General features: G+C 41.9%; 1 protein-coding gene across 5 annotated transcripts in view; it reads left to right on the top strand.

Moving 5' to 3' along the window:
- POP1 (POP1 homolog, ribonuclease P/MRP subunit) overlaps positions 1 to 23651 on the top strand; it is a 43288-nt gene extending 19637 nt beyond the window's left edge. For all 5 annotated transcript variants that reach the window (XM_041769339.1, XM_041769341.1, XM_041769338.1 and 2 more), the window contains 5 exons: positions 4246 to 4361; positions 6062 to 6253; positions 7902 to 8056; positions 20196 to 20537; positions 21416 to 23651. In XM_041769339.1, coding sequence (XP_041625273.1) covers positions 4246 to 4361; positions 6062 to 6253; positions 7902 to 8056; positions 20196 to 20537; positions 21416 to 22070 — 1460 coding nt within the window. In that variant the 3' untranslated portion in view covers positions 22071 to 23651. The remainder of the gene's footprint in view (positions 1 to 4245; positions 4362 to 6061; positions 6254 to 7901; positions 8057 to 20195; positions 20538 to 21415) is intronic.
- Positions 23652 to 24901: the final 1250 nt, after the last annotated feature.

Genomic DNA, 24901 nt, shown 5'->3' with positions numbered 1-24901 from the left:
ACTAATTCTTGTAAGAATATCAATGTCATGATGACATAAAACATAATTCTCTGATGTACTTCCAATTTCTCTTTCTATAGCTGAGGTTAACCTTTGCCTATTTTGACTTAGACAAAACAGACCAATTTTGGTGCCACTTAAGCCATAAAGAAGGGTTTGCCTGATTCGGATAACAAACTGTCTTCTTATGTGTACTGGGAATCAGAGAACTCTGAAAAGAGAGGGTATATAGCTGTGATACTGTGATAGAGTAAGAAATATGCATTTTGGTTTTTGTGCGGATACACCTGTCTCTAGCATATTGCTTCTAAAATCCTTTAATTTCTTAAAATTAAAGCCTCAAAGGCTAAAGGAATGTCTTTTCTTATTCATTAAAGCCCCTTTCAATCATCACTTTTATGTGAAGGATGGTGGGCTGGTTACCTGGGGAACCACCCACCAGGTTAGAGGGCTGGAACTTTGGGTGGCCCTTCTAACCCCTGCCCCACCCAGACCTGCTTCTGAGAGGGGGAGAGGGGTTAGAGATTGAGTTTGATTCTCAATGGGCAATGATTTCATCAATCATGCCTACCTGATTATGCCTCTGTAAAAATCTTAAACAGTTGTGATTTGGTGAACTTTCAGTTTGCTGAACACTTGGAGGTGTTGGGAGGATTGTGAGTTCAAAGGGGGCAAGGGCCTCATTCCCTCATACCTTACCTTATCTGGCTCCTCCATCTGGCTGTTTCTGAGTTCAGTCTTCTTATTTAAAAAACACAAACCAACAACTAAACAAAACAGTAATGGATTAAGTAAACTGTTTTCTTGAATTCTGGGAGCCATTCTAGGAAATTGTTGCATTTGAGGAGGAGGTCATACATGAGACCAGTTTATAGCCAGCTGATCAGAAGTATAGGAGACCAGAAACTTCTAATTGGCATCTGAAGAAGGGGCAATCTTGTGGGACTGAGTCCTTAACCTGTGGGATCTGACACTGTCTCCAGGAAGGTTGTGTCAGAACTGATCTGAATTGTAGGACCCCTAGCTGGTGTTGCAGAATTACTTGCTTTTGGGGAAATGACTGCACATTTGAGTGTCAGAAGTGTTGGGAGTAGAATAGCAAGAGTGTAGAGAAGGAAATAGTTTCTTTCAGTGAAAAACGTGAAATAATGATGCATACTTTCAGATGCTTTGACAAAGTTTGCTTGATCATTTGATCCTTGAATTTGATTTCAAATATTAATAATGGTTTTTCAAATCTTTTCAACTTAACACAGCATTTCAGTATGTAAGTAACTTGTTTTCTGTGTGAGATTTTAAAATAAATTCCTGTTGTACTGTTGTTTTAGTATTCTCCTTAGCATCTTCTGATTTGTTCTGATAGATGATTTTAACTAGTCTTTTTCATCCAGAGATGAATTTGCTTTAGAAAATGCTTTGCATGTGCTTTTGGACTCTATAATCTTTCTCTACCACTCTTCGGTAGTGTGTATACCCCAAACACAGGAAGAGTCAAGTTGTGTTTAGAGTGATAGGTGAGAGATTATCCCCTTTTATAGCTTTTCCAAGCACCGTTAGAGCATTGATCTGCAATTGACTTTGTGAAGTATCCAATTATTAGTCATTGTGCACTGACTTCTCTGTTTTTGCTCTTGGGAGAAAAAAACCCTCATAGCTTCAATTGGTCCCCTTTAACTGTTCTGTATGTTTAATTTAAAACAGAGTGAATTTGAAGACTGTAACTTTGGTTTATTTGATTCCCAGATGAGAAAAACTTAAATTTCCTTTGTTCTTAAGGAAAACTTACTAAAAGAAAGTATTAGTTTAAAACTTGGTCATCTCCAAATACATTTAAGAAAGGAGAAAACATGCTATTTCCTTCAACCTCTAAGTTATTCTGCAGTTATGTAGTTCATTAGAAGACTTTTGCCTGGGCATGAAAGAAACTACGCTTTATTTCAGTCTTGGGCATAGGACTTAGAATTACATTTGGAATCGATAGTCATTGTAGGCCCACTTAGGTAAAGCTGACTTAGCTGGTGGTATTCTTTTTCCCTCATTACTAGACTGACTGTTGACTTAAAAGGACCTTCTTCTTTGCTTTCAGACATACTCCATTTTGTTTTAAATAGACTTTATATTTTTGAACAGTTTTAGGTTCACAGCAAATTGAGTGGAAGGAATAGAAAGTTCCTGTATTCTCCTTTCCCCACCCCCACCCCACCCCAGCATGGCCTCCATGAGCCTGCACTAACATATCATTGTTAGTGAAGTCCACGGTTTCCTCTTGGTGTTTTATTTCTGTGGGATTTGACAAATTTATAACAACATGAATCCATCATTGTAGTATTATAAAATAGTTTCGCTTCTCTAAAAATCTGTGCTCTGCTTATTCATCTCTCTCTCTCTTTCTCTTTCCCAGCCCTTGATCTGCTTATAGTCTTCATAGTTTTGTTTTCTAGAATGTCCTCTCATTGGAATCAATACAATATGTAGCCTTTTCAGATTCTTTTCTTTTACTTTGTAGTAAGTGTTTAAGGTTCCTCCATGTCTTTTCATGGCTTTGTAGCTCATTTCTTTTTAACACTGAATAATATTCCATCATCTGGATGTACTACCTACTTTGTTTCTTCTATTTAAATATCATTGTTTTTTAGAATATTTGAAGATGAAGCTGTCTTTCCTGTGCCTTTACATCCTAGGTATCAGCCCTGTCTTTTGTAGAGTCCCACTTCTGTCACTCAGATCGTGGCAGCACTCCACAGGAAAGCATTCTGGATAAACAGAGAGGCTGTTTGAGATGGAGCCTCTTTGCTCCTAGACAGGCTATGTGAACTTTCACAGCACGTAGCACTATTAACTTAAGATACTGTTGGTTATTATCTCCATGAAGAACAGGAGCGGACTAGAAGCAGTTTCTGCTTTAAGGAGCTTTTATCTCAGATCTTTTCATCAATTTAATATTCTCTATCTTTGTTCTCCCCTGAAATCTGTCACAGTATGGCCCAGAGGCTTCCAATTTATTTATTTATTTTTTCCAGCCATCAGACTCATGCAGGTATGTGCCTTTGAATGACCTTTCTATGTAGGCAGTTTAGAGGCTAGCTAAAACTCATGAATTGTCTTTCTTTTTTTTTTTTTTTTTTCTTTTAATTTTTCAGACCAACAGAATTTGATTTGGAAGATTTTCCCCCCCTAGTGTTTAAATGACTTCATGTGGGATATCTCTTCTATCAATATAACATTTGTAATTGAAAAAGTTTCTTTTTTCCCCACTAGAATGCTTTTTGGCATGGCACAGTTTATTTAAAGGGATGAAACAATATATTTCACAGGAACTATGCTCTTTTTAAAGGAATGTGAAGAACCTATTTTACAGAAGAAATAAATATTCAGTTCAATGAGAAAGGATTATAAGAGACTTGAAATAATAGAGCAGAAGAAAAAGCTGATATCTATTGTCTCACAACCATTGGGCCAGGAATGCTATAAAGAACCCTGAAACCAATAGTTACAATATGGGTTGTCCTGTCCTAGCACATTGTAAAAAAAATTGTTCACCTGTACAGTGGTTCCTAGAATTCAGTTATCTTAAATGTGGGATTAGGCAGCTATTTCAAGGCAGCTGAATGTGATACTTCTATTTTATATGCTAAAAATAAATGCCAAAAAATAAGTTTAGGAGCCTTTGCAGTTTTGCAGATTATGAAACCAACTATAGGAATAACTTAATTTCTAGTCAAGAAAATTCTTCTAGATGTGGTATAGGTATACAATGGATTATTCATCCATTGGAAACAACAAATAACCACCATTTGCTTGGACGTGGATGGAACTGGAGGGTATTCTGAGTGAAATAAGTCAATTGGAGGACAAACATTATATGCTGTCATTCATTTGGGGAATATAAAAATTAGTGAAAGGGAAAGGAGAGAAAATGAGTGAAAATATCAGTGAGAGTGACAAAACATGAGAGACACCTAACTCTGGGAAATGAACAAGGGGTAGTGGAAAGGGAGGTGGGCAGAGGGTTGGAGTGACTGGGTGATGGGCACTGAGGGGGGCACTTGGCGGGATGAGCACTGGGTGTTATATGTTGGCAAATTGAACTCCAATAGAAAAATTAAAAAATAAAATTCTTCTAGAGAAGTTAAATGAGCGCCTACAAAATATTTTCTTGTAATAGAAGGTCAACCAGCAATGTTTAGAGTTTGACCTCATTGTTCTAAAGGATGTCGTCTGAAGGCTATTTCTTTTCCCTCTTAGATAATGAGAAAGTTAGACAGCTGCTCCTGGAGGGTGTGCCTGTGGATTGTGCGCATAGCTTTATTTGGAACCACACTATCTGTAAGAATGTCACAAAGAATAAAATCTCGGATCAGGTAACTAATGGTGTAAGGATTATTGGTAAAGTCCTGAAGATAGGTTGAAATTCCTCACTCTAGACGCTGTAGAAGTTATTTCATACTTTATAGAATCCCATAGACTTCCTTTTATTTTCTATTTATCGATCCTTAGGATTTTTGTGTGTGTGTGTGTGTGTTCTTAGAGAAGAATAATCTCTGGAAAAAGTTGCTTCAAAGACTTTCTTGAAACGATAATCCCATGGTTTAAATACATATTTTTCTTTTACTGTTTTTTTTCCCCTTTAAATGTTCTAACTTTAATTTCACAATGACTGAGCTACCAGGACTAGGAATCATAGTAGATGGTGGGATAGATGGCTAAGGTATGTTCAAGGAAGTACAGGATTAGAGGAAGCCCAAAGAAGGGGTGCCAAGCTCAGACTAGGGAAACTGGAGAAAGCTTCCTGGGTATGGGAGCTGGTATTTGAGCTGACTTTTAGATGGGTGGGCAGAGTTAAACCAGACTTCTCGGGATCAGGAGCCAAGACAGCAGTAAAGAAAAGGATTGCTGGAAGTGAGACCAGTAAGTACAAGGGCCAAGGATGATGTGTTCAGGAATCTCTAAGTAGGTCAGTAGCTTGGAGTTGAGGATGGGGCAGGAGATGAAGAAATGAATAAGGGTCAGAGCATAAAGAACCTTGAGGCATTTTAAGGATTTAGACAGGGGACATAGGGTGCCATTGAAGGGTTTTAGCTGGGCCATCATGACATGATCAGCTTTCACTCTGGCAGCATTGTGGAAGGTGGATTAGACTAGGAATGGGGGTGGGGGCAGGAGAGCAGGAGATCAGACTTGTGGTTGGATGGCTTTAAAAGAGACCCTGGATGTAGTCTTTAATGGAGGACATGATGAACTCAATCTTGGATAAACTGAGTTGGAAGATCCTCAGGACTTCCCCAGAGGAGATGCCAGAAGACAAGGTTTTGATCCCAGGGGAAAAGTCGGGGTTATAGACAGATATTTTGGAATTACTACCATGTAGAGATGGTGGTGGCAACTCAACCAGAGGTTAACAAGGAGAATCAGGACTTGGTCGTGCTTGAGGAGCATTCATGAGGTAGCAGTCAGACTTGTCATTGTGGAGGCAGCCTCTGGTATCGTCTCTTAGGTGAGTGCTGGGCTTCTCTCCTGCCTGTTCATCTCTTTTTGCAGCTGGCGAGAGAAGTCTGACCACTCCCTACAGTCCAGATAATAAGTAATTTATGGCATTTTTTCTTTTAAATCTTTAAGACCTGGTGAAAAAAATTTCTCCAGAGCCAAAGTATTTTCCCACTTGCCGCTCCTTGAGAAGTTGTTTATTGTTTGTATCTTTTTTACTTCCTGACAACAAATCTTAACCAAAGTAAATGTAGGGACTGAGCATCAAAATATAAAACTAATCCTGATAATAAGAGATTAGCCAAATAGATGTATTTTATTTTTTAATTTTGAATCATGTGGCGTATTGAAGCTCAAATTCAAGATAATTTGGCATTTTCTATCAAAGCACTTGTATAGAGGAAAATCATAGGAGGAATACCGTGCATTTCAAATGGCTTACATTTATTTATTGAGAACATTTTTTTCTTGGTTTTTGAAAGAGCATTTAACTTTCTAAAGCTGTTTATAGGGAGTAGCAGTAGAATCTCCCAGAAAATTAGGATTGTTTGTCTTGAATTATTTTTTTCCATTCTAGGATTTAAACCGGAAGAGAAGTGAATTGCTGGTGCCCGGGTCACAGCTTGTTTTAGGGCCCCAGGAATCCAAGATACCTATACTTTTGATTCAGCAGCCAGGGAAGGTGACTGGTGATGACCAGCGAGGCTGGGGAAGCGGCTGGGACATCCTGCTCCCAAAGGGCTGGGGCATGGCCTTCTGGATTCCATTTGTAAGTTCCTTTTCAATTCCCACTTTACAGTGTGTAAAATACATTCCTAGTAAATAACAAGTGCTAAAATTGTTCTAGATTTCACACACAACTTAGAAACTGAGTGCTGTTTTTCTACCCTTAGAGCTATAATTCTGACACAAGATACTTTTTTTTAAAAGATTTATTTATTTATTTATTCATGAGAGACACAGGCAGAGGGAGAAGCAGGCTCCCCGCAGGGAACCCGATGCGGGACTGGATCCCCAAGACCCGGGTATGATGCCCCGAGGCAAAGGCAGACACTCAACCACTGAGCCACCGAGGTGTCTCCTGACACAGATACTTCATAAAGTCCCTGGAGCCAGGTTTCATTGATGGGCTGACATAGTGTGAATTTTTGAGATTTTGAAAGTGTCCTGATTTTTGAATAGTAGTGGCAACAAAATGTCAGGGTGGTTTTTTGTTTTGTTTTGTGTGGTTTTGTTTTATTTACTCAAAAGAATTTTAAAAGTTTAAAAGCAATTTTTATAATTTTCTAATTTTCATGGTTCTATAGAATACTTTTATTTTTTAAGTGCTGACCATGTATTCCTATTAACTGCAGCTAAAATTTTTATTAAAATCCAGTGTGTTTTTTTTCTTTTCGATAGTTTAAATATTTTGAGCTAGAGAGTATAAAAGACATGTACGACTGTTAAATTCACACAGGTAATTAATTTTAGCGATTATGCCTAGTACAAGAGACATTTGGTTAAGCATTTAAGAATGGGAATATTTCTTGGGCTCATTTGTTAGGTCAGGAGTCTGAGCCTAATGCTGAGTATAGAGCTTACTTAATTTTAAAAAATATATTAATATATTATTATTAAAAATTATTAATAATTATATATTTAAATATATTTATATATAAAATTTTATATATACATAAAATAATAAAAGTGGGAATATTTTTAAATAATTCTAATTTTTAAATTATTAGATGTTTCAAGCATACAAAATATAGATACTGATATAATGAACAACTCTATTTACCCTTCAGTCACCATCCAGCTCCAGAAATAAAACATAGATTTATTGGAAGCATTCTTTCTAGTTTCATTTCCCACCCTCCTTCTAAAAGAATCCACTATTCCTATTTTTAGTGTTTGTTACTACCTTGCCTGTTTTTATAGCTTTATTTTAAGTATGCTTGTATCCCAAAATAAAATAACTATATTTGACATGTTTTCAAACTTTATATACCTCACCACATATATATGCTTTTGCAACTCACTATATTCACTCAACATTAAGATTTTCCCTTTATTGATGGTGAAGCTCTGTTTCATCATTTTTGCGATTGTAGAACTCATTGTAGGATTATCCCATACTTACCCATTCTGTTTTTGATGGGCATTTAAGTTGTTTCCCATTTTCTTTTAATTTATTAGAGAGAGAGAACGAGTGCACAAGCAGGGGGAGCAGCAGAGGAAGAGGGAGAAGCAGGCTCCCCGCTGAGCAGGGAGCCCAATGTAGGGCTCAATTCCAGAGTCCTGGGATCATGATGTGAGCCAAAGGCAGATACTTAACTGACTGAGCCACCCAGATGCTCCCCATTTTCTCTATACAAACACTGATTTTACTATAAGTTGGTATATTAATAGGATATTTTTGACATTTCTTTTAGATCTACCGAGGTGCAAGAGTTGGTGGATTAAAAGAGTCTGTAGTGCATTCGCAGTATAAAAGGTCACCTGACATTCCTGGTGATTTCCCAGACTGCCCCGCTGGGGTTCTGTTTGCCCAGGAGCAAGCCAAGAATCTCCTTGAAAAGTATAAAAGGTAAGAAACCGGCTTCTCTAGTTTCCTAAGGTCTTATGAGGAAGAGAAGGGCCTACTCAGCACTGGCAAATGCTATTTGGAATGGCTTCAGGAACTTATATAATGTGGAGTTTTCATAGACTTTCCCTGAGTTCACATAACCAAGACATAATTAGGTCAGAAGATTGTCATATATATGACTTTTGTAGGCCTGTCCAGGTTATAGACCCTTCCTTGTGGTCATTTGCTTACAGTGATGATGGCATATGTCTAAACTATGGGCCTGAGTTTCAGATGCTTGATTGAGATTTACACTACCAGCCCCTGTTCCCTCAAAATAGAGTTTGTGTTTTTTATAACTGGTTATAGAGGTAATACATATTTATGAACTTTTTTTGTGTGAACTTTTAATGAAACTATGGGAATGTGTAAAAATGCTTTGTAAACTGGTATATTCCTTCCATCCAGAGAGATAAGTAGTGATGTTAGATTTTGGTATCTATCCATCTAGACTTTTTTTCTTTTCTCTCACTGGGGGGTGGCCAGTGAAGGGCTTTACATCTATACTGTGAAGTACATGCTACCTTTGACAACCTGGATCTCCTACTATGCTCTGGGCTCCTGGAAACACAGAGACTCTCTTGTTTGTTGTGGCATCTGGCCAGTGCCTGGTGCATGATGCCCTTAATAACTTTCTTTGTTGACTGATAGATAATAGGTTGTTGTAGTTCCTTGACCATGAGCTCTATGATTGTGTTTTCCTGTTTACCACAACCACAGAGGCAGGCAGTGCTAGGTTTTCAGGCTTTGTCAAGTGGATGCATGAGTGGAAGGACAGGGATACTTTCCTAGATTGCTGGTTTGCAAGCTCTTTGAGGGCAGCAATCATGTATTGTGTGCCTCCCAGAATAGAGGGAGGAGAATCTTCTATGTGTTTGTTAAATAACAATTGACAATAATACTTATTTCTCACCCTTTAGATTTCTTTACTCATATAAACTTTTCTTAGGTATAGGTTTTTTTGAAAAGGGATTATATTATATACTATTTCAAAACCTGCTTTTTAAATTTAGCAATCAATTATGGATAGTTTTCTCATATCAATAAATGTGACTCTAAACCAAGTGTTGGCAAACTTTTTTGTAAAAGGCCAGATGATAAATTTTTGGCTTTGTGGGACCTTTGGTTTCCACCATAGCAGCCACACAGCTCAGCTCTGCCTTGTGGCACAAAGGCAGCCACAGATGATACAGCCACAGCATGGCTGTGGGCCATCCTTACTCTGTCTATGGACACTCAACTTTGAATTTCACATAATTTCATGTGCTATAAGATGTTCTTTTTTTTTTTTTTAACCATTTCCAAACATAAAAGCCATTCTTAGCTCATGGGTCATATCAAAGCAGACAGTGGGCCAGGTTTGGTGTGTGAGTCATAATCTGCCAACCCTTGCTCAAAATAGAACTGAACAGCTGGGGATCCCTGGGTGGCGCAGCGAGACCCGGGATCGAATCCCACGTCGGGCTCCCGGTGCATGGAGCCTGCTTCTCCTCCCTCTGCCTGTGTCTCTGCCTCTCTCTCTCTATCATAAATAAATTAAAAAAAAAAAAAAAAAAAAAAAAGAACTGAACAGCTGCATCCAGGACTCCAGTATGGATGTCCTGTAATTAATCAGTGGCCCTTTAGGTCATTTCTAATTTTTTGCTATGTGCTTCTGTGAACAGCTTTCCATATGCATCTTCACGTATTTGTCTGATTTATTCATTCATTTAACATATTGATTTAGAACCTGCTATGTATCAAAGGCTTCTTGGCACCGGGCCTACAACAGGGAAAGGCAAGAAAATCTGCTCCTGTCCTCATGGAGTTTATGTTCTAGAAGCACATGTTTCTAGGTTGGTGGGAGGAACCGGCAGAGAGGAGGGAGGCTAACATTGCAAGAACAAAGCCCTTGAGTGGGGAGGGGGGAATGGTATTCCATAGGGTCAGGCTCAGATCTCTCATTTTAGTGGGCTGGAAGACTGATGCTGAGATATGAATACAGATTGAGATGGGGTAGACTGGCATAGAGATAAGGTTAGAACTCTCCTGATCGGTGACCATCTCCTCTGTGATAAAAAGAGGCAAGGTTATTGGGAATAAGAAGGGGAGAGAGGCTGTTGGAGATTTGAGGAGAGAGGAATCCATATAGACCATTTTCCAGAATAGTGGAAGGTAGAACTGACTGGAGAAATGTCAGGGAGTCCACTTGAGTTTCATGTATACTATATGACTCAGGACTTCTGCATATTCTTCCCCAGCCCTGTTTTGCTGATCCAGGGCTGGCAGGAATTGGTGGAGGGTTGGATGTAACCAGGTTGCGCTTTGTCAGGTGGAGAAAGTTGAGGGTACGTATAGGGGAGTGATTCTCATACGTTTAAGCTTTTTAAGAAGAGACGTGTGAGGAGCACATGGCTCAGTCGGTTAAGATCTGGTTAAGTATCTGTCTTTGGCTCCGGTCATGATCTCAGGATCGTGGGATTGAGTCCCACATCGGGCTCCCTGCTCAGTGGGCAGTCTGCTTCTCCCTCTCCCTCTGCTGCTCCCCCTGCTTGTGTGTGCTTTTTCTCTCTCTCTGTCAAATAAATAAAATATTAAAAAAAAAGAAGAAGAAGAAGAAAGAAGAAGAAGAAGAAAGAAGAAGAAGAAGAAGAAGAAGAAGAAGAAGAAGAAAAGAAGAAGAGATGCATGAGAACAGTGGTGAGCTGTGAGGAGATGGTAAAGGAGTAAGTTCCAGTGCTCAAGGAGTTGTGTTGGGGAAGGGGTAAATAGGCTGGAAGAGGAGGCATCACTCTGAGGGTAGATACTTGAAATTGAGATTTTAAGGTGGAGCAGGTGATAGCAGTGACCAAAACTAAGGTGGAGCAGGTGATGGCAGTCACCAAAACTAAGGTGTCGTGTGACTGGGAGACTGGGTGTCTGAGGTGAAATGAAAGATGGGAAATGAAGGCATGAAGTTACTGTAGACCAGGTGTTAGAAGGCTGATCTAGGTAAATACCAAAGCCACTGAGTAACAGGAGTCAAGATGGAGGGGAAGGAGGTGTAGCAGTTGGAGGGCGTGTATGGGTGGCTGATGGAGGACCTGGCTGAGAAGGGAGAGCCAGTGGTTTCATCTAATGGCGTGTGCTTCAGGGGAGCTGGGGTCTTGGAGGAGGAAGGAGAAGAAAAAATGGTGTGGGGGCATCAGGAGGACATCTGCCCCCTTCAGGCCCATGGGATGAAGAAAAGAAACTGCTCTCACTACAGAGGAGCCAGAGGGGAAAGAAAACACAGACCTTAGACTAAATCCCATAAATAAGATTTCTGGCTTAAAAAAAAAAAAAAAAAGATACATGCCTCAAAGATTTTTTATACTATTGACGAGTGTTGTTTGTATTAATTTAGGATTTCACCTGTAGTTCAGAGGGTGCCTGTTTCCCCTCACTCCCGATAACATAGGATATTACCAACTTCTACTATTGATAAAAACTGATGGGTGGAAAAAGTGACATCTAATTGTTTTAATTTTTTGTTTGCTTCTGATGATGTTGAATACTTTGAAGTTTTTGCACCATTTTCTCTTTCTCTTTACTTTTTCTTTCTTTCTTTTCTTTCTTTCTTTCTCTTCCTTCCTTCCTTCCTTCCTTCCTTCCTTCCTTCCTTCCCTCCCTCCCTCCCTCCCTCCCTCCCTCTTTTCCTCCCTCTCACTTCCATTTAAAGGTCTTTGGGTGAGGCAAGTATCCTGGGAGTATTTTTTACCAGTTACCCCTCTTGAGAGGCCAGAACATATTTGGTTCAAACTCCAGAGTGTAGGGTCAAACTGAACCCCCGATTAGGTCTTCAGGTTCATGTCCATTTGGGGTCCTGGGGCATGGCACATGGTAAGAAGCATGTGAGGGAAGGAATGTCAGGGCCTGTCCCACAGGAGATTGTCAATCTGAGGGCAGGGTTCTGGGACTCCCTAAGAGTCTTCCAGCCCAGAATGTCCAACAGCCAGGCTGCTCCATATGTTTTGGGGTCCTGGTTCTCATAAGCCTGTGGTATTTCTCAGAGGTTCTCCTTATTTCGTCCATTGCTGAAAAAGTCGATTGTTATTGCCCTGTGACTTTGGAAATCTCTCTCAAAATTGCAAATGCTAAATAGTCTTTGCTTTAGCAGTTCCATTCCAGGAACTTACCAGTGGATATACTTGTGCTTGCATGATGTGTTCAGGTCATTCATTGAAGCATTGTATATAGAAGCCAAAGTTTGAGACTACCAAAATATCCTTTAATAAGGAACTATCTGAATAAACTAGGGTATGATCTAATAGTGGAGTAAGATATGCAGCTTTTTACAAAACAATGAAGGATCTCTTAATGTGCTCATATAAAATGATTTCCAAGGTATTTTGTTAAGTGAAAAAAGTTAAGCAAAATGTACTGTATCTGATGTGTCACCACTTATGTAAGATGGGTAAGAAACAGAAAGAAATATGTAGGGCAGCCCAGGTGGCTCAGCAGTTTAGCACCACCTTCAGCCCAGGGCGTGATCCTGGAGACCCAGGATCGAGTCCCACGTCAGGTTCCGTGCATGGAGCCTGCTTCTCCCGCTGCCTGTGTCTCTGCCTCTCTCTCTCTCTGTGTCTCTCATGAATAAATAAATAAAATCTTAAAAAAAAAATATGTACATGTCTGCAAATACATACATAAAGTGTCTCTGGAAGGGTATATTGAAAAACTGATAATGACGCTGTCTCTTATAGGGCAGCTGGGACATTTACCTCCTTCTTTTTTTTTTTTTTTTTTTTAATTAATTTTTGTTGGTGTTCAATTTACCAACATACAGAAAAACACCCAGTGCTCATCCCGTCAAGTGTCCACCTCAGTGCCTGTCACCCATTCCCCTCCAACACCCGCCCTCCTCCCCCCTTCCACCACCCCTAGTTCGTTTCCCCGAGTTAGGAGTCTTTATGTTCTGTCTCCCTTCCTGATATTTCCCAACATTTCTTTTCCCTTCCTTTATATTCCCTTTCACTATTATTCATATTCCCCAAATGAATGAGAACATACACTGTCCTTCTCCGATTGACTTACTTCACTCAGCATAATACCCTCCAGTTCCATACATGTTGAAGCAAATGGTGGGTATTTGTCGTTTCTAATTGCTGAGTAATATTCCATTGTATACATAAACCACATCTTCTTTATCCATTCATCTTTCGATGGACACCGAGGCTCCTTCCACAGTTTGGCTATTGTGGCCATTGCTGATAGAAACATCGGGGTGCAGGTGTCCCGACGTTTCATTGCATCTGAATCTTTGGGGTAAATCCCCAACAGTGCAATTGCTGGGTCGTAGGGCAGGTCTATTTTTAACTCTTTGAGGAACCTCCACACAGTTTTCCAGAGTGGCTGCACCAGTTCACATTCCCACCAACAGTGCAAGAGGGTTCCCTTTTCTCCGCATCCTCTCCAACATTTGTGGTTTCCTGCCTTGTTAATTTTCCCCATTCTCACTGGTGTGAGGTGGTATCTCATTGTGGTTTTGATTTGTATTTCCCTGATGGCAAGTGATGCAGAGCATTTTCTCATGTGCTTGTTGGCCATGTCCATGTCTTCCTCTGTGAGATTTCTCTTCATGTCTTTGGCCCATTTCATGATTGGATTGTTTGTTTCTTTGGTGTTGAGTTTAATAAGTTCTTTATAGATTTTGGAAACTAGCCCTTTATCTGAAATGTCGTTTGCAAATATCTTCTCCCATTCTGTAGGTTGTCTTTTAGTTTTGTTGACTGTATCCTTTGCTGTGCAAAAGCTTCTTATCTTGATGAAGTCCCAATAGTTCATTTTTGGTTTTGTTTCTTTTGCCTTTGTGGATGTATCTTGCAAGAAGTGACTGTGGCCGAGTTCAAAGAGGGTGTTGCCTGTGTTCTCTTCTATGATTTTGATGGACTCTTGCCTCACATTTAGATCTTTCATCCATTTTGAGTTTATCTTTGTGTATGGTGAAAGAGAGTGGTCCAGTTTCATTCTTCTGCATGTGGATGTCCAATTTTCCCAGCACCATTTATTGAAGAGACTGTCTTTCTTCCAATGGATAGTCTTTCCTCCTTTATCGAATATTAGATGACCATACATTTCAGGGTCCACTTCTGGGTTCTCTATTCCGTTCCATTGATCTATGTGTCTGTTTTTGTGCCAGTACCACACTGTCTTGATGACCACAGATTTGTAGTACAACCTGAAATCTGGCATTGTGATGCCCCCAGCTATGGTTTTCTTTTTTAAAATTCCCCTGGCTATTCGGAGTCTTTTCTGATTCCACACAAATCTTAAAATAATTTGTTCTAACTCTCTGAAGAAAGTCCATGGTATTTTGATAGGGATTGCATTAAACGTGTAAATTGCCCTGGGTAACATTGACATTTTCACAATATTAATTCTGCCAATCCATGAGCATGGAATATTTTTCCATCTCTTTGTGTCTTCCTCAATTTCTTTCAGAAGTGTTCTATAGTTTTTAGGGTATAGATCCTTCACCTCTTTGGTTAGGTTTATTCCTAGGTATCTTATGCTTTTGGGTGCAATTGTAAATGGGATTGACTCCTTAATTTCTCTTTCTTCAGTCTCATTGTTAGTGTATAGAAATGCCATTGATTTCTGGGCATTGATTTTGTATCCTGCCACGCTACCAAATTGCTGTATGAGTTCTAGCAATCTTGGGGTGGAGGCTTTTGGGTTTTCTATGTAGAGTATCATGTCATCGGCGAAGAGGGAGAGTTTGACTTCTTCTTTGCCAATTTGAATGCCTTTAATGTCTTTTTGTTGTCTGATTGCTGAGGCGAGGACTTCCAGAACTATGTTGAACAGCAGTGGTGAGAGTGGACATCCCTGTCTTGTTCCTGATCTTAGGGGAAAGGCTCCCAGTGCTTCCCCATTGAGAATGATATTTGCTGTGGGCTTTTCGTAAATGGCTTTTAAGATGTCGAGGAAAGTTCCCTCTATCCCAACACTCTGAAGGGTTTTGATCAGGAATGGAGGCTGTATTTTGTCAAATGCTTTCTCTGCATCTAATGAGAGGATCATATGGTTCTTGGTTTTTCTCTTGCTGATATGATGAATCACATTGATGGTTTTACGAGTGTTGAACCAGCCTTGTGTCCCGGAGATAAATCCTACTTGGTCATGGTGAATAATTTTCTTAATGTGTTGTTGGATCCTATTGGCTAGTATCTTGTTGAGAATTTTTGCATCCATGTTCATCAGGGATATTGGTCTGTAATTCTCCTTTTTGGTGGGGTCTTTGTCTGGTTTCGGAATTAAGGTGATGCTGGCCTCATAGAACGAATTTGGAAGTACTCCATCTCTTTCTATCTTTCCAAACAGCTTTAGTAGAATAGGTATGATTTCTTCTTTAAACGTTTGATAGAATTCCCCTGGGAAGCTATCTGGCCCTGGACTCTTGTGTCTTGGGAGGTTTTTGATGACTGCTTCAATTTCCTCCCTGGTTATTGGCCTGTTCAGGTTTTCTATTTCTTCCTGCTCCAGTTTTGGTAGTTTGTGGCTTTCCAGGAATGCATCCATTTCTTCTAGATTTCCTAATTTATCGGCGTACAGCTGTTCATAATATGTTTTTAGAATCGTTTGTATTTCCTTGGTGTTGGTAGTGATCTCTCCTTTCTCATTCATGATTTTATTAATTTGAGTCTTCTCTCTCTTCTTTTTAATAAGGTTGGCTAATGGTTTATCTATCTTATTAATTCTTTCAAAGAACCAACTCCTGGTTCTGTTGATCTGTTCCACAGTTCTTTTGGTCTCGATATCATTGAGTTCTGCTCGAATTTTAATTAACTGTCTTCTTCTGCTGGGGGTGGGGTCTATTTGTTGCTTTTTCTGTAGTTCCTTTATGTGTAAGGTGAGCTTTTGAATTTGAGTTCTTTCCAGTTTTTTTTTTTTAATTTTTTTTTTTATTATTATTTATTTATGATAGTCCTACAGAGAGAGAGAGAGAGAGGCAGAGACACAGGCAGAGGGAGAAGCAGGCTCCATGCACCGGGAGCCCGACGTGGGATTCGATCCCGGGTCTCCAGGATCACGCCCTGGGCCAAAGGCAGGCGCCAAACCGCTGCGCCACCCAGGGATCCCAAGTTCTTTCCAGTTTTTGAATGGATGCTTGTATTGCGATGTATTTCCCCCTCAGGACTGCTTTTGCTGCGTCCCAAAGATTTTGAACGGTTGTATCTTCATTCTCATTAGTTTCCATGAATCTTCTCAATTCTTCCTTAATTTCCTGGTTGACCTTTTCATCTTTTAGCAGAATGGTCCTTAACCTCCACGTGTTTGTGGTCCTTCCAAACTTCTTGTTGTGATTAAGTTCTAATTTCAAGGCATTATGGTCTGAGAATATACAGGGGACTATCCCGATCTTTTGGTATCGGTTCACACCTGATTTGTGACCCAGTATGTGGTCTATTCTGGAGAACGTTCCATGTGCACTTGAGAAGAATGTGTATTCAGTTGAGTTTGGATGTAAAGTTCTGTAGATATCTGTGAACTCCATCTGGTCCAGTGTATCATTTAAAGCTCTCGTTTCTTTGGATATGTTGTGCTTAGAAGACCTATCTAGTATAGAAAGAGCTAGATTGAAGTCACCAAGTATAAGTGTATTATTATCAAAGTATTTCTTCAGTTTGGTTATTAATTGGTTTAAATATTTGGCAGCTCCCACATTCGGGGCATATATATTGAGGATTGTTAAGTCCTCTTGTTGGATAGATCCTTTGAGTATGAGATAGTGTCCCTCTTCATCTCTCACTATAATCTTTGGGGTAAATTTTAATTTATCTGATATAAGAATGGCTACCCCTGCTTTCTTTTGAGGACCATTTGAATGGTAAATGGTTCTCCAACCTTTTATTTTCAGGTTGTATGTGTCCTTCTGTCTAAAATGAGTCTCTTGTAGACAGCAAATAGATGGGTCCTGCTTTTTTATCCAGTCTGAAACCCTGCGCCTTTTGATGGGGTCATTAAGCCCGTTCACGTTCAGAGTTACTATTGAGAGATATGAGTTTAGTGTCATCATATCTATTCAGTCCTTGTTTTTGTGGATTGTTCCACTGAACTTCTTCTTAAAGGGGAATTTTAAGAGTCCCCCTTAAAATTTCTTGCAGAGCTGGTTTGGAGGTTACATATTCTTTCAGTTCCTGCCTGTCTTGGAAGCTCTTTATCTCTCCTTCCATTTTGAATGAGAGCCTTGCTGGATAGAGTATTTTTGGTTGCATGTTCTTCTCATTTAGGACCCTGAATATATCCTGCCAGCCCTTTCTGGCCTGCCAGGTCTCTGTGGAGACGTCTGCTGTTACCCTAATATTCCTCCCCATAAAAGTCAGGGACTTTTTTTCTCTTGCTGCTTTAAGGATCTTCTCCTTATCTTTGGAATTTGCAAGCTTCACTATTAAATGTCGAGGTGTTGATCGGTTTTTGTTGATTTTAGGGGGGGATCTCTCTATTTCCTGGATCTGAATGCCTGTTTCCCTTCCCAGATTCGGAAAGTTTTCAGCTAGGATTTGTCCGAATACATATTCTGGCCCTCTGTCCCTTTCGGCGCCCTCGGGAACCTCAATTAAACGTAGGTTTTTCTTCCTCAGGCTGTCATTTATTTCCCTTAATCTATCCTCATGGTCTTTTAATTGCCTGTCTCTTTTTTCCTCAGTTTCCCTCTTTGCCATCAACTTGTCTTCTATGTCACTCACTCGTTCTTCCACCTCGTCAAGCCTTGTCGTTAGGACTTCTAGCTTGGATTGCATCTCATTTAATTGATTTTTAATTTCTGCCTGATTGGATCTAAATTCTGCACTCATGAAGTCTCTTGAGTCCTTTATGTTTTTTTCTAGAGCCACCAGTAGCTATATAATAGTGCTTCTGAATTGGCTTTCTGACATTGAATTGTAATCCATATTTTGTAACTCTGTGGGAGAGAGGGCTGTTTCTGATTCTTTTTTTTGAGGTGAGGTTTTCCTTCTAGTCATTTTGCTCAGTGCAGAGTGGCCAAAAACAAGTTGTATTGGGAAAAGGAGAAAAAGAGAGAGAAGGAAAGAAAAGAGAAAAAGAAAAAAGAGAAAGAAGAAAAAAAAGGGGGAAAAAGAGAAAGAGAAAGAAAAAAAAAGGGTGGGGTGGGGGAAGCAATCAGAAATCAAGAAGAAAGAAAGAAAAAAAAGCACAAAACAAAAACAAAAAACAAAAACAAACAAACAAACACGGGGGAGTATCTTCCGATTCTGTATATTTTAAGTCCCTTGACTTCCCTTGGAACTGGTCCGTGTCGCTGGTCTTCTGGGGGAGGGGCCTGCTGTGCTGATTCTCAGGTGTTAGCACTTGGGGGAGCTGCTCTGCCCCTGCCTGGTGCAGGGCTCAGTGGGGGTTGTTCACCCCGTGAGGCCCCGGGAGGAAGCCACAGTGGCGGGGGCAGCTCTGGGACCCTGGAGTCAGCTCCCGCAGTAGCTCCGGGGCTCTCCGTCTGCAGGGCCTTGGGGCTCCCGGGTGGGGCCGCTGATCTGCTCAGTTCCAGGCAGGAGCGTCCTTGCTGACCTGGGCCCTCCCGGCCTCTGCCTGTCCCGGGGGAGTCCGGGTCCTGGGCTGTGTCCCGTCGCCCTGTGCTCTGGGGCCTGCGCTGTTGGATTTGCGCTCCCGCCCCGCAGCCCCCTCCGCGGAGCCGCCGCCCGAGCCCCTCCGAGCTGTTCCCGGAGCCGCGCCGCCCCCTCCGCGCGGAGCTTCTTCCTCCGCCCGAGCCGCCGCCGCTGAGCTGCTCCCGGAGCCCCGCAGCCCCCTCCGCGGAGCCGCCGCCCGAGCCCCTCCGAGCTGCTCCGGGTCCCGCCGAGCGCTGCAGCCCTTAGGGAGCTCGGCGCATCTCCGGGGCGCAGTTCCTCTGTTACTGTCCCAGGGAGCCCGAGGGCATCCCCGCCTTTCTGGGGATCCTGCTCCAATTCCCCGGGAGGCCTTTCCGCGGGGAAGGTCGGTGCAGCTCCTGCTCCTCCGGGACGGGGCTCTCCTGTCCTGGGGACACTCCCCCGGCCTCAGCCCGGCTCCTCGCGGGGCCCCTCCCCCTTGGAGGCCTTTTGTGCCTTTATTTCGCTTTCCCCGTCTTCCTACCGTGATAGAAGCGCGAACTCCTCACTGTAGCGTTCCAGCTGGTCTCTCTTTAAATCTCAGGCCGAATTCGTAGATTTTCAGGATGATTTGAATGTTTTCTAGGTAATTTGTTGAGGACAGGTGACTTGGGGACCCTACTCTTCCGCCATCTTGCCCCTCCCCCCTCCATTTACTTCCTTCTAAAGGTCTCTGAATGAGGCTAGTACCCCGGGATCATTTTTCACCAGCTACAAGTCGAGTGAGGGGAAACTTCACAGCCAGCCCCTTCTGTTCCTTTTGAATTTAGAATGTTCAGGGACATCACTGTATGAGTCCAGGGACAGCATGTATTTGGAGTCTTTCAGGAATGGCACTTCCTGGAGTTGTGCAGCGGCTACATGGGGCTGCTTTGTGGGACATATTACCTTTTGTCATTGAAACCACAGGAAACAAGCTTGGCCAGTAGAGTTGGTTGTTATTCTTTAACCATATTTGGAAAAATTTTTTTTGTTTTGTTTTGTTTTTTTAATTTTTATTATTTATGATAGTCACAGAGAGAGAGAGGCAGAGACATAGGCAGAGGGAGAAGCAGGCTCCATGCACCGGGAGCCCGATGTGGGATTCGATCCTGGGTCTCTAGGATCGCGCCCTGGGCCAAAGGCAGGCGCTAAACCGCTGCGCCCCCAGGGATCCCGGAAAAAATTTTTTATATGCTTGTTTTTGTTTTTTGTTTTTCTAAAAAATATTTTATTTATGTATTTGAGAGAGAGAGTGTGCGCAAGTAGGAGGTGCCAGGAGGGGCAGAGGGAGAGGGAGAAGCAGACTCCCCATTGAGCAGAGAACCTGACGCGTGGGGCTCAGTCCCAGGATCCCAGGATCATGACCTGGGCCGAAGGCAGATGCTTAACTGACTCAGCCACCCAGGCGCTCCAGTATGCTTGTTTTTTAAGTAGAGATGTAGTACAATGGCCGTAGTTATTTTAATGGTTCAGTCCTAAATTGTTCAAAATTGGTTCTCCCCCTTGATTTTCACTAGGCGCCCTCCTGCAAAACGACCCAATTATGTTAAGCTTGGCACTCTGGCACCTTTCTGCTGTCCCTGGGAGCAGTTAACTCAAGAGTGGGAGTCAAGAGTCCTGGCCCAAGAGGAATCCTCTGTGGCCTCCTTTCCAAGTGGTGAGGAAAATGCCTTGAGAGGAGACAGGTTGCCTTGTGCTCCCATGCCTGAACACACTGATGAGCTGTCTGATGAAGGGGGCGCATCTCTAAGCAGGTCCAGTGAGCCCCAAGAAGTAATGGACACAGAATGCCCAGCCCAGGTGGGGACCAAGTTGGTTACAGGCCAGGATGCCACTGGCAGTCTCCTCTGCGTTCTTAGGTAAGTGTCCTGACTCCTGGATGTCGTTTAGATTGTCTTGTTTTCATTCTGACCAGACTACAGGATGTAAACGTTATCTTTGTTCCTTTATGCAAAGCCCAAAAGGATGCCTGGGCTTTCTGGAGGGGAAAGCCAGTCCTGCCGTGTGTGTCTCACAGAGGGCTCGGGGACACAGCTGAGTCACATTGGTTTGGAGCACAGTACTAACTGGCCAGATGATTTAAAGTATTGTCATCCTTAGACATGAACCAAGGCAGTTGTTTTCTGTGACCTATTTAATTTAGTCTTTGCTGACAGAGCAGTCCCCTTGCGTCTGTGACCCTAGGTAACGAGGAACATTCCCTCTGCAGACTCTGAGCAAGCATTCTCCCCTTTATACCCCTGAATTAGATTTCTTCTGGTTCCTTTCAAATGATCTGAATTTATGAGTGATGTACCAGCTCGTTTTAACATTGTTATGTCCGAGAGGCCACTGTACAAAATGTGTTCCTGCTGCAGCCTGTTTGGTGGTACTTCATAGTTTCCTTCTCTTCTGTGCTTAGATTTTTTTAAAAAGTGCTCATCCCTCTCGCTTTATACTCATGTCATAACTTTATATCCTTCCTTCATTTCCTAGAACTGTCTCTCTCAGCCTTAGATTCTCTTATTTTTCTCTACCTTCAACTTCTTAAACCTTTAGTCCTTTAGTATCTAAGAAGAGTAGACACATAAGAAGAAAAATACCATACAAAAATGCATTAATGTCTGTTTTTAACCGTAAAAAAATTAGTTTTTATCCTTTCCCACATAGAGTATAAAAAAATCAAGTTAACTCCAATAGTGCCCAATCTTCTGATTGCATGTTTTCTCCTCAAATGTGTGTCTCCCACTTCACGTAGGAGTAGGAAATCACTGAAGCAGCTGTCAGCCTGGTGTGGGCCCAGTTCCAGGGACAGGAGGGCACCCCAGCGAGCTCCCAGCAGCGGGCAGCCAGCAATGACCAGAGCGGCCAGCCTGGCCATCTTGGACCGCTTCCCCAGGGGCTTGGTGTGGGTCAGCCTGTCCCTGCTGAGGAAGGGCAACCCTGAGCCGCACTCCATGATCTGTGTCCCAGCCAAGGAGGACTTCCTCCAGCTCAGTCGGGATCGGCTATACTGTGGGCCCCAGGAATGCAAGCACAGTGACCCGTTCAAGAGCAAGATCCGGAAACAGAAAGAGAAGAAGAGAGTAGAGAAGAGGCAGGACCAAGTGTGCAGTGTGCCTGAGGGTCTGGCAGGAGGGCACCCTGCAGCCAGGGACCAAGCTCTGACCCTGGGCTTGTGGTCAGGCCCCCTCCCTGTTGTGACGTCTCACTGCTCCAGAGTTCTCCTTGGCTTTGTCACGCAGGGAGACTTTTCCATGGCTGTCGGCTGCGGAGAAGCCCTGGGGTTTGTCAGCTTGACGGGTTTGCTGGATATGCTCTCCAGCCAGCCAGCAGCGGAGAGGGGCCTCGTGTTGCTGAGGCCCCCTGCCTCTCTGCAGTATCGGTTTGCGAGAATTGCTGTGGATGTATGAGCGCTGGTGGACAGCCTGGCAGCGTAGAGATACTGTTTGTTTGCCAAGTCCCACCATTGGAGAGTTTTGTTTCCACCATCTTCTGTTTTGAAATATCATGTGAAATTCCTTGGAAATGAGAATAAAAAGATTATGTATTATGCAAATGTTAGAATACTAACATCATTCCAGTTATCTCATGGATTTCCTCCACCTTTCCCTGTAGCATTTGAAAATTATTTGTTTATACAGACAAAAGCTTTTATATTTTGATTTCTTGGTTTGTGTCATTCTTGCTGAAAATAATTAGATGCTCTGTACGTTTTCTTGTTCCTTTTTTATTAGGAACAAAGGGCTGTCAAGTGTATTTGAAAAGCCTTGTAGACACAGAATAAGCAACAAGGTTTGTTTAATGACTTGATTGTTACAGAAGAGAGAAAGGCTATCAACACTTGGCCTCTTGTGCATGACATAGGGCTCCTCCGTCTGGACTGTGTTCAATTCCATACTGGAGTCAGCATGCCTAACACTTGACACCATGTGGAAGGAAGTTGTGGAAAATTTATTGCTGCCTGTTTTCAGGCAGATTCAGTGTATGGCAGAGGTGTTGGGGTGGAATCAGAATGGGGTTCTGATCTTTAGGATCTGTTGTCCTCTTTGCTATTGATCAACAAATTATCCTAGGAGTTATGTGATTTTTCTGTGCTTTTTTTTCTGCAAAGAGTTTCTTAAAGCCATAGAGGATGGTTTCTCAAAATACGTTCTATGAAATGTGCTATCTAAAAAAAAAAAAAAAAAAAAAAAAAATGATTCCAATGTCAGATTGATGTGGGAAACTCTGGGTTAAACAAAGTTTAACGTTTCTTTTTAAGCATTTCTTTATAAGGGGTTTCTAGAACCTTCCATGTGATAATACACATTGTGCCTCTCCAGGAAGTGGATAACAGCCTACAGTAGTATCTAAATCTTTTTAATTCCCAAACTCCTTTTGCAAGGAGCACTTTGTAGGAATCATGTTTTTAGGAACACACTTTGGGGAACGTGGCTGTACCATGCAATGTTTACCTCTCTGCAGGGTGATGATTAAAATGACAGGCCACTTTTAGACACTCATGCAGTCACGATGGCCACCTGATGGTCAAGCAGGGTGTAAAAGAGAGGTTTCATTCTGCCCCACAGGAGTGCAGTCACCATTGTTTTTTTTTGTTTTTTTTTTTTTTCACTTGCAGAGAAACTAGGTGCTCATTCGTTCACTTTTAGTTACTATATGCATCTCACACCTTCAGACCCTTATCTTCCTACCACACGTTTTCTAGCAGAGCCTTAACTGGTTGTTTTTGTTTTTGTTTTTTTAATTTAAATGTACAGTGAGGCATTCTTCCGTGTAAATGTATTGGGTTTTTGCAGTAGCACTTGGTAGAAATGTCTCTGGGGGAGACTAGTTGCCAAGAGAGACAGCAAGTATTACAGTAGCTAATGAAATGTCTGATGTTTTTCCTCTCACCATGCCTCTGGATGTACTGGTGTCCAACCCAAATGGAGGCTGATAAAAATAGTGTAACTTAGTGGTGTCTGTAAACAATAAATTAAAATGTTGCTTGATGTTCAATTGTGAATGTTTATTGGGCCATTCCTTGTCTGTTTTCTCGGCTCCAAGCCACTTCATCTGAGGCTTAGCTTGCCCCATGACAGAAGCCTGAGCACGCTGTGAGTCCCCTAAGCTCAGTGCCTGTGAGGGCCAGGCAAGGGGGTCAGGGCACACTTACTCTGCTTTGTGGTAGAAGGTCAAAGAACTATGTGCTGAAAGGATAGACTTGTGTTTCCGAAAACCTGTTCAAGCCACAGACGTCTACGGCCATACCACCCTGAACGTGCCTGATCCTGAAAACCTGTTCAAGGGAGCACTGGTCCCTGGAGATGTTTTCCGGAGAGTGATGGCCAAATAAATTTGGGGAGAGCTGTAGTCTACAAGCTCCTGTTGCAGATGCACAATAAATGAGTGAAGGCAAGGCCCAGCAGATTCCTGTGGGAAGGAAATCCATCTTTTACAGAACTCCCCCTTTCCCCCACCGATTTCTCTTTAGTGGTGGGCATATCTATTGTCCAGGGAAAACTAGTTTCATGGAATATACTTTGCAAAACACTGACAAAATCTGCACATACCCAGTGAAGTATCCATTTCTCCTCTGAAAAAGACACAGGAAAGCGTCTTATTCTCTACAGCAAAAAATGAATAAATGTGTTTATTTTGATGCTCCCTGTGTCGCAGATTTACCAAAAAAGTACAATGTGGCCCCTGGCCTCTTGTGAGGGCAAAGTCTCCGGGGTTTGCAAAGTCAGGAAGTGTCTTAAAAAGTGTAGTTGTGTGATCTGAGCACCCAGAGACCAGCTGTATACCTCTTTCTCTAAGAAACAATTGATTCTGTGTGATTATGCTCAGCTTTTAAAAAATACTACACGTATTAAAATGTTTACTACACATAGTAAAATATTACTATGTTTTTGGATTAATATATATTCATCATGGAAAACCTAGAATACGCTGATGAGCAACAACAACAAAAGTTAAAATCACCTGGATTCTCATGACCCAGACGTCACCTTTCTGGTACATACCCTTCTAGGCCTTGAGATGTGTGCCAGTAGTTTTCAGAAAAATAGCGTCAGTCATTGCTCATCTAAAAATTCACACGGTCCCAGTGCGGGTTAAGCACACGTCGCCCATTCCTTACAGAACTTCATTAGCTCCATGAACCTGATGTTCATGCTCCTTTCGTCGGCAATAGGGAGTTTGTAGGTAACAGACCCATGAGGAACTCCCTGTATTACTGACTGGCTGCTAACTGGCTGCT

The sequence above is a fragment of the Vulpes lagopus genome, chromosome 9, assembly GCF_018345385.1.
Source record: "Vulpes lagopus strain Blue_001 chromosome 9, ASM1834538v1, whole genome shotgun sequence".
In the NCBI taxonomy this organism is placed as follows: Eukaryota; Metazoa; Chordata; class Mammalia; order Carnivora; family Canidae; genus Vulpes; species Vulpes lagopus.
The sequence above is the reverse complement of the archived record's forward strand: the minus strand, read 5'-3'. Positions and strand labels throughout refer to the sequence as shown.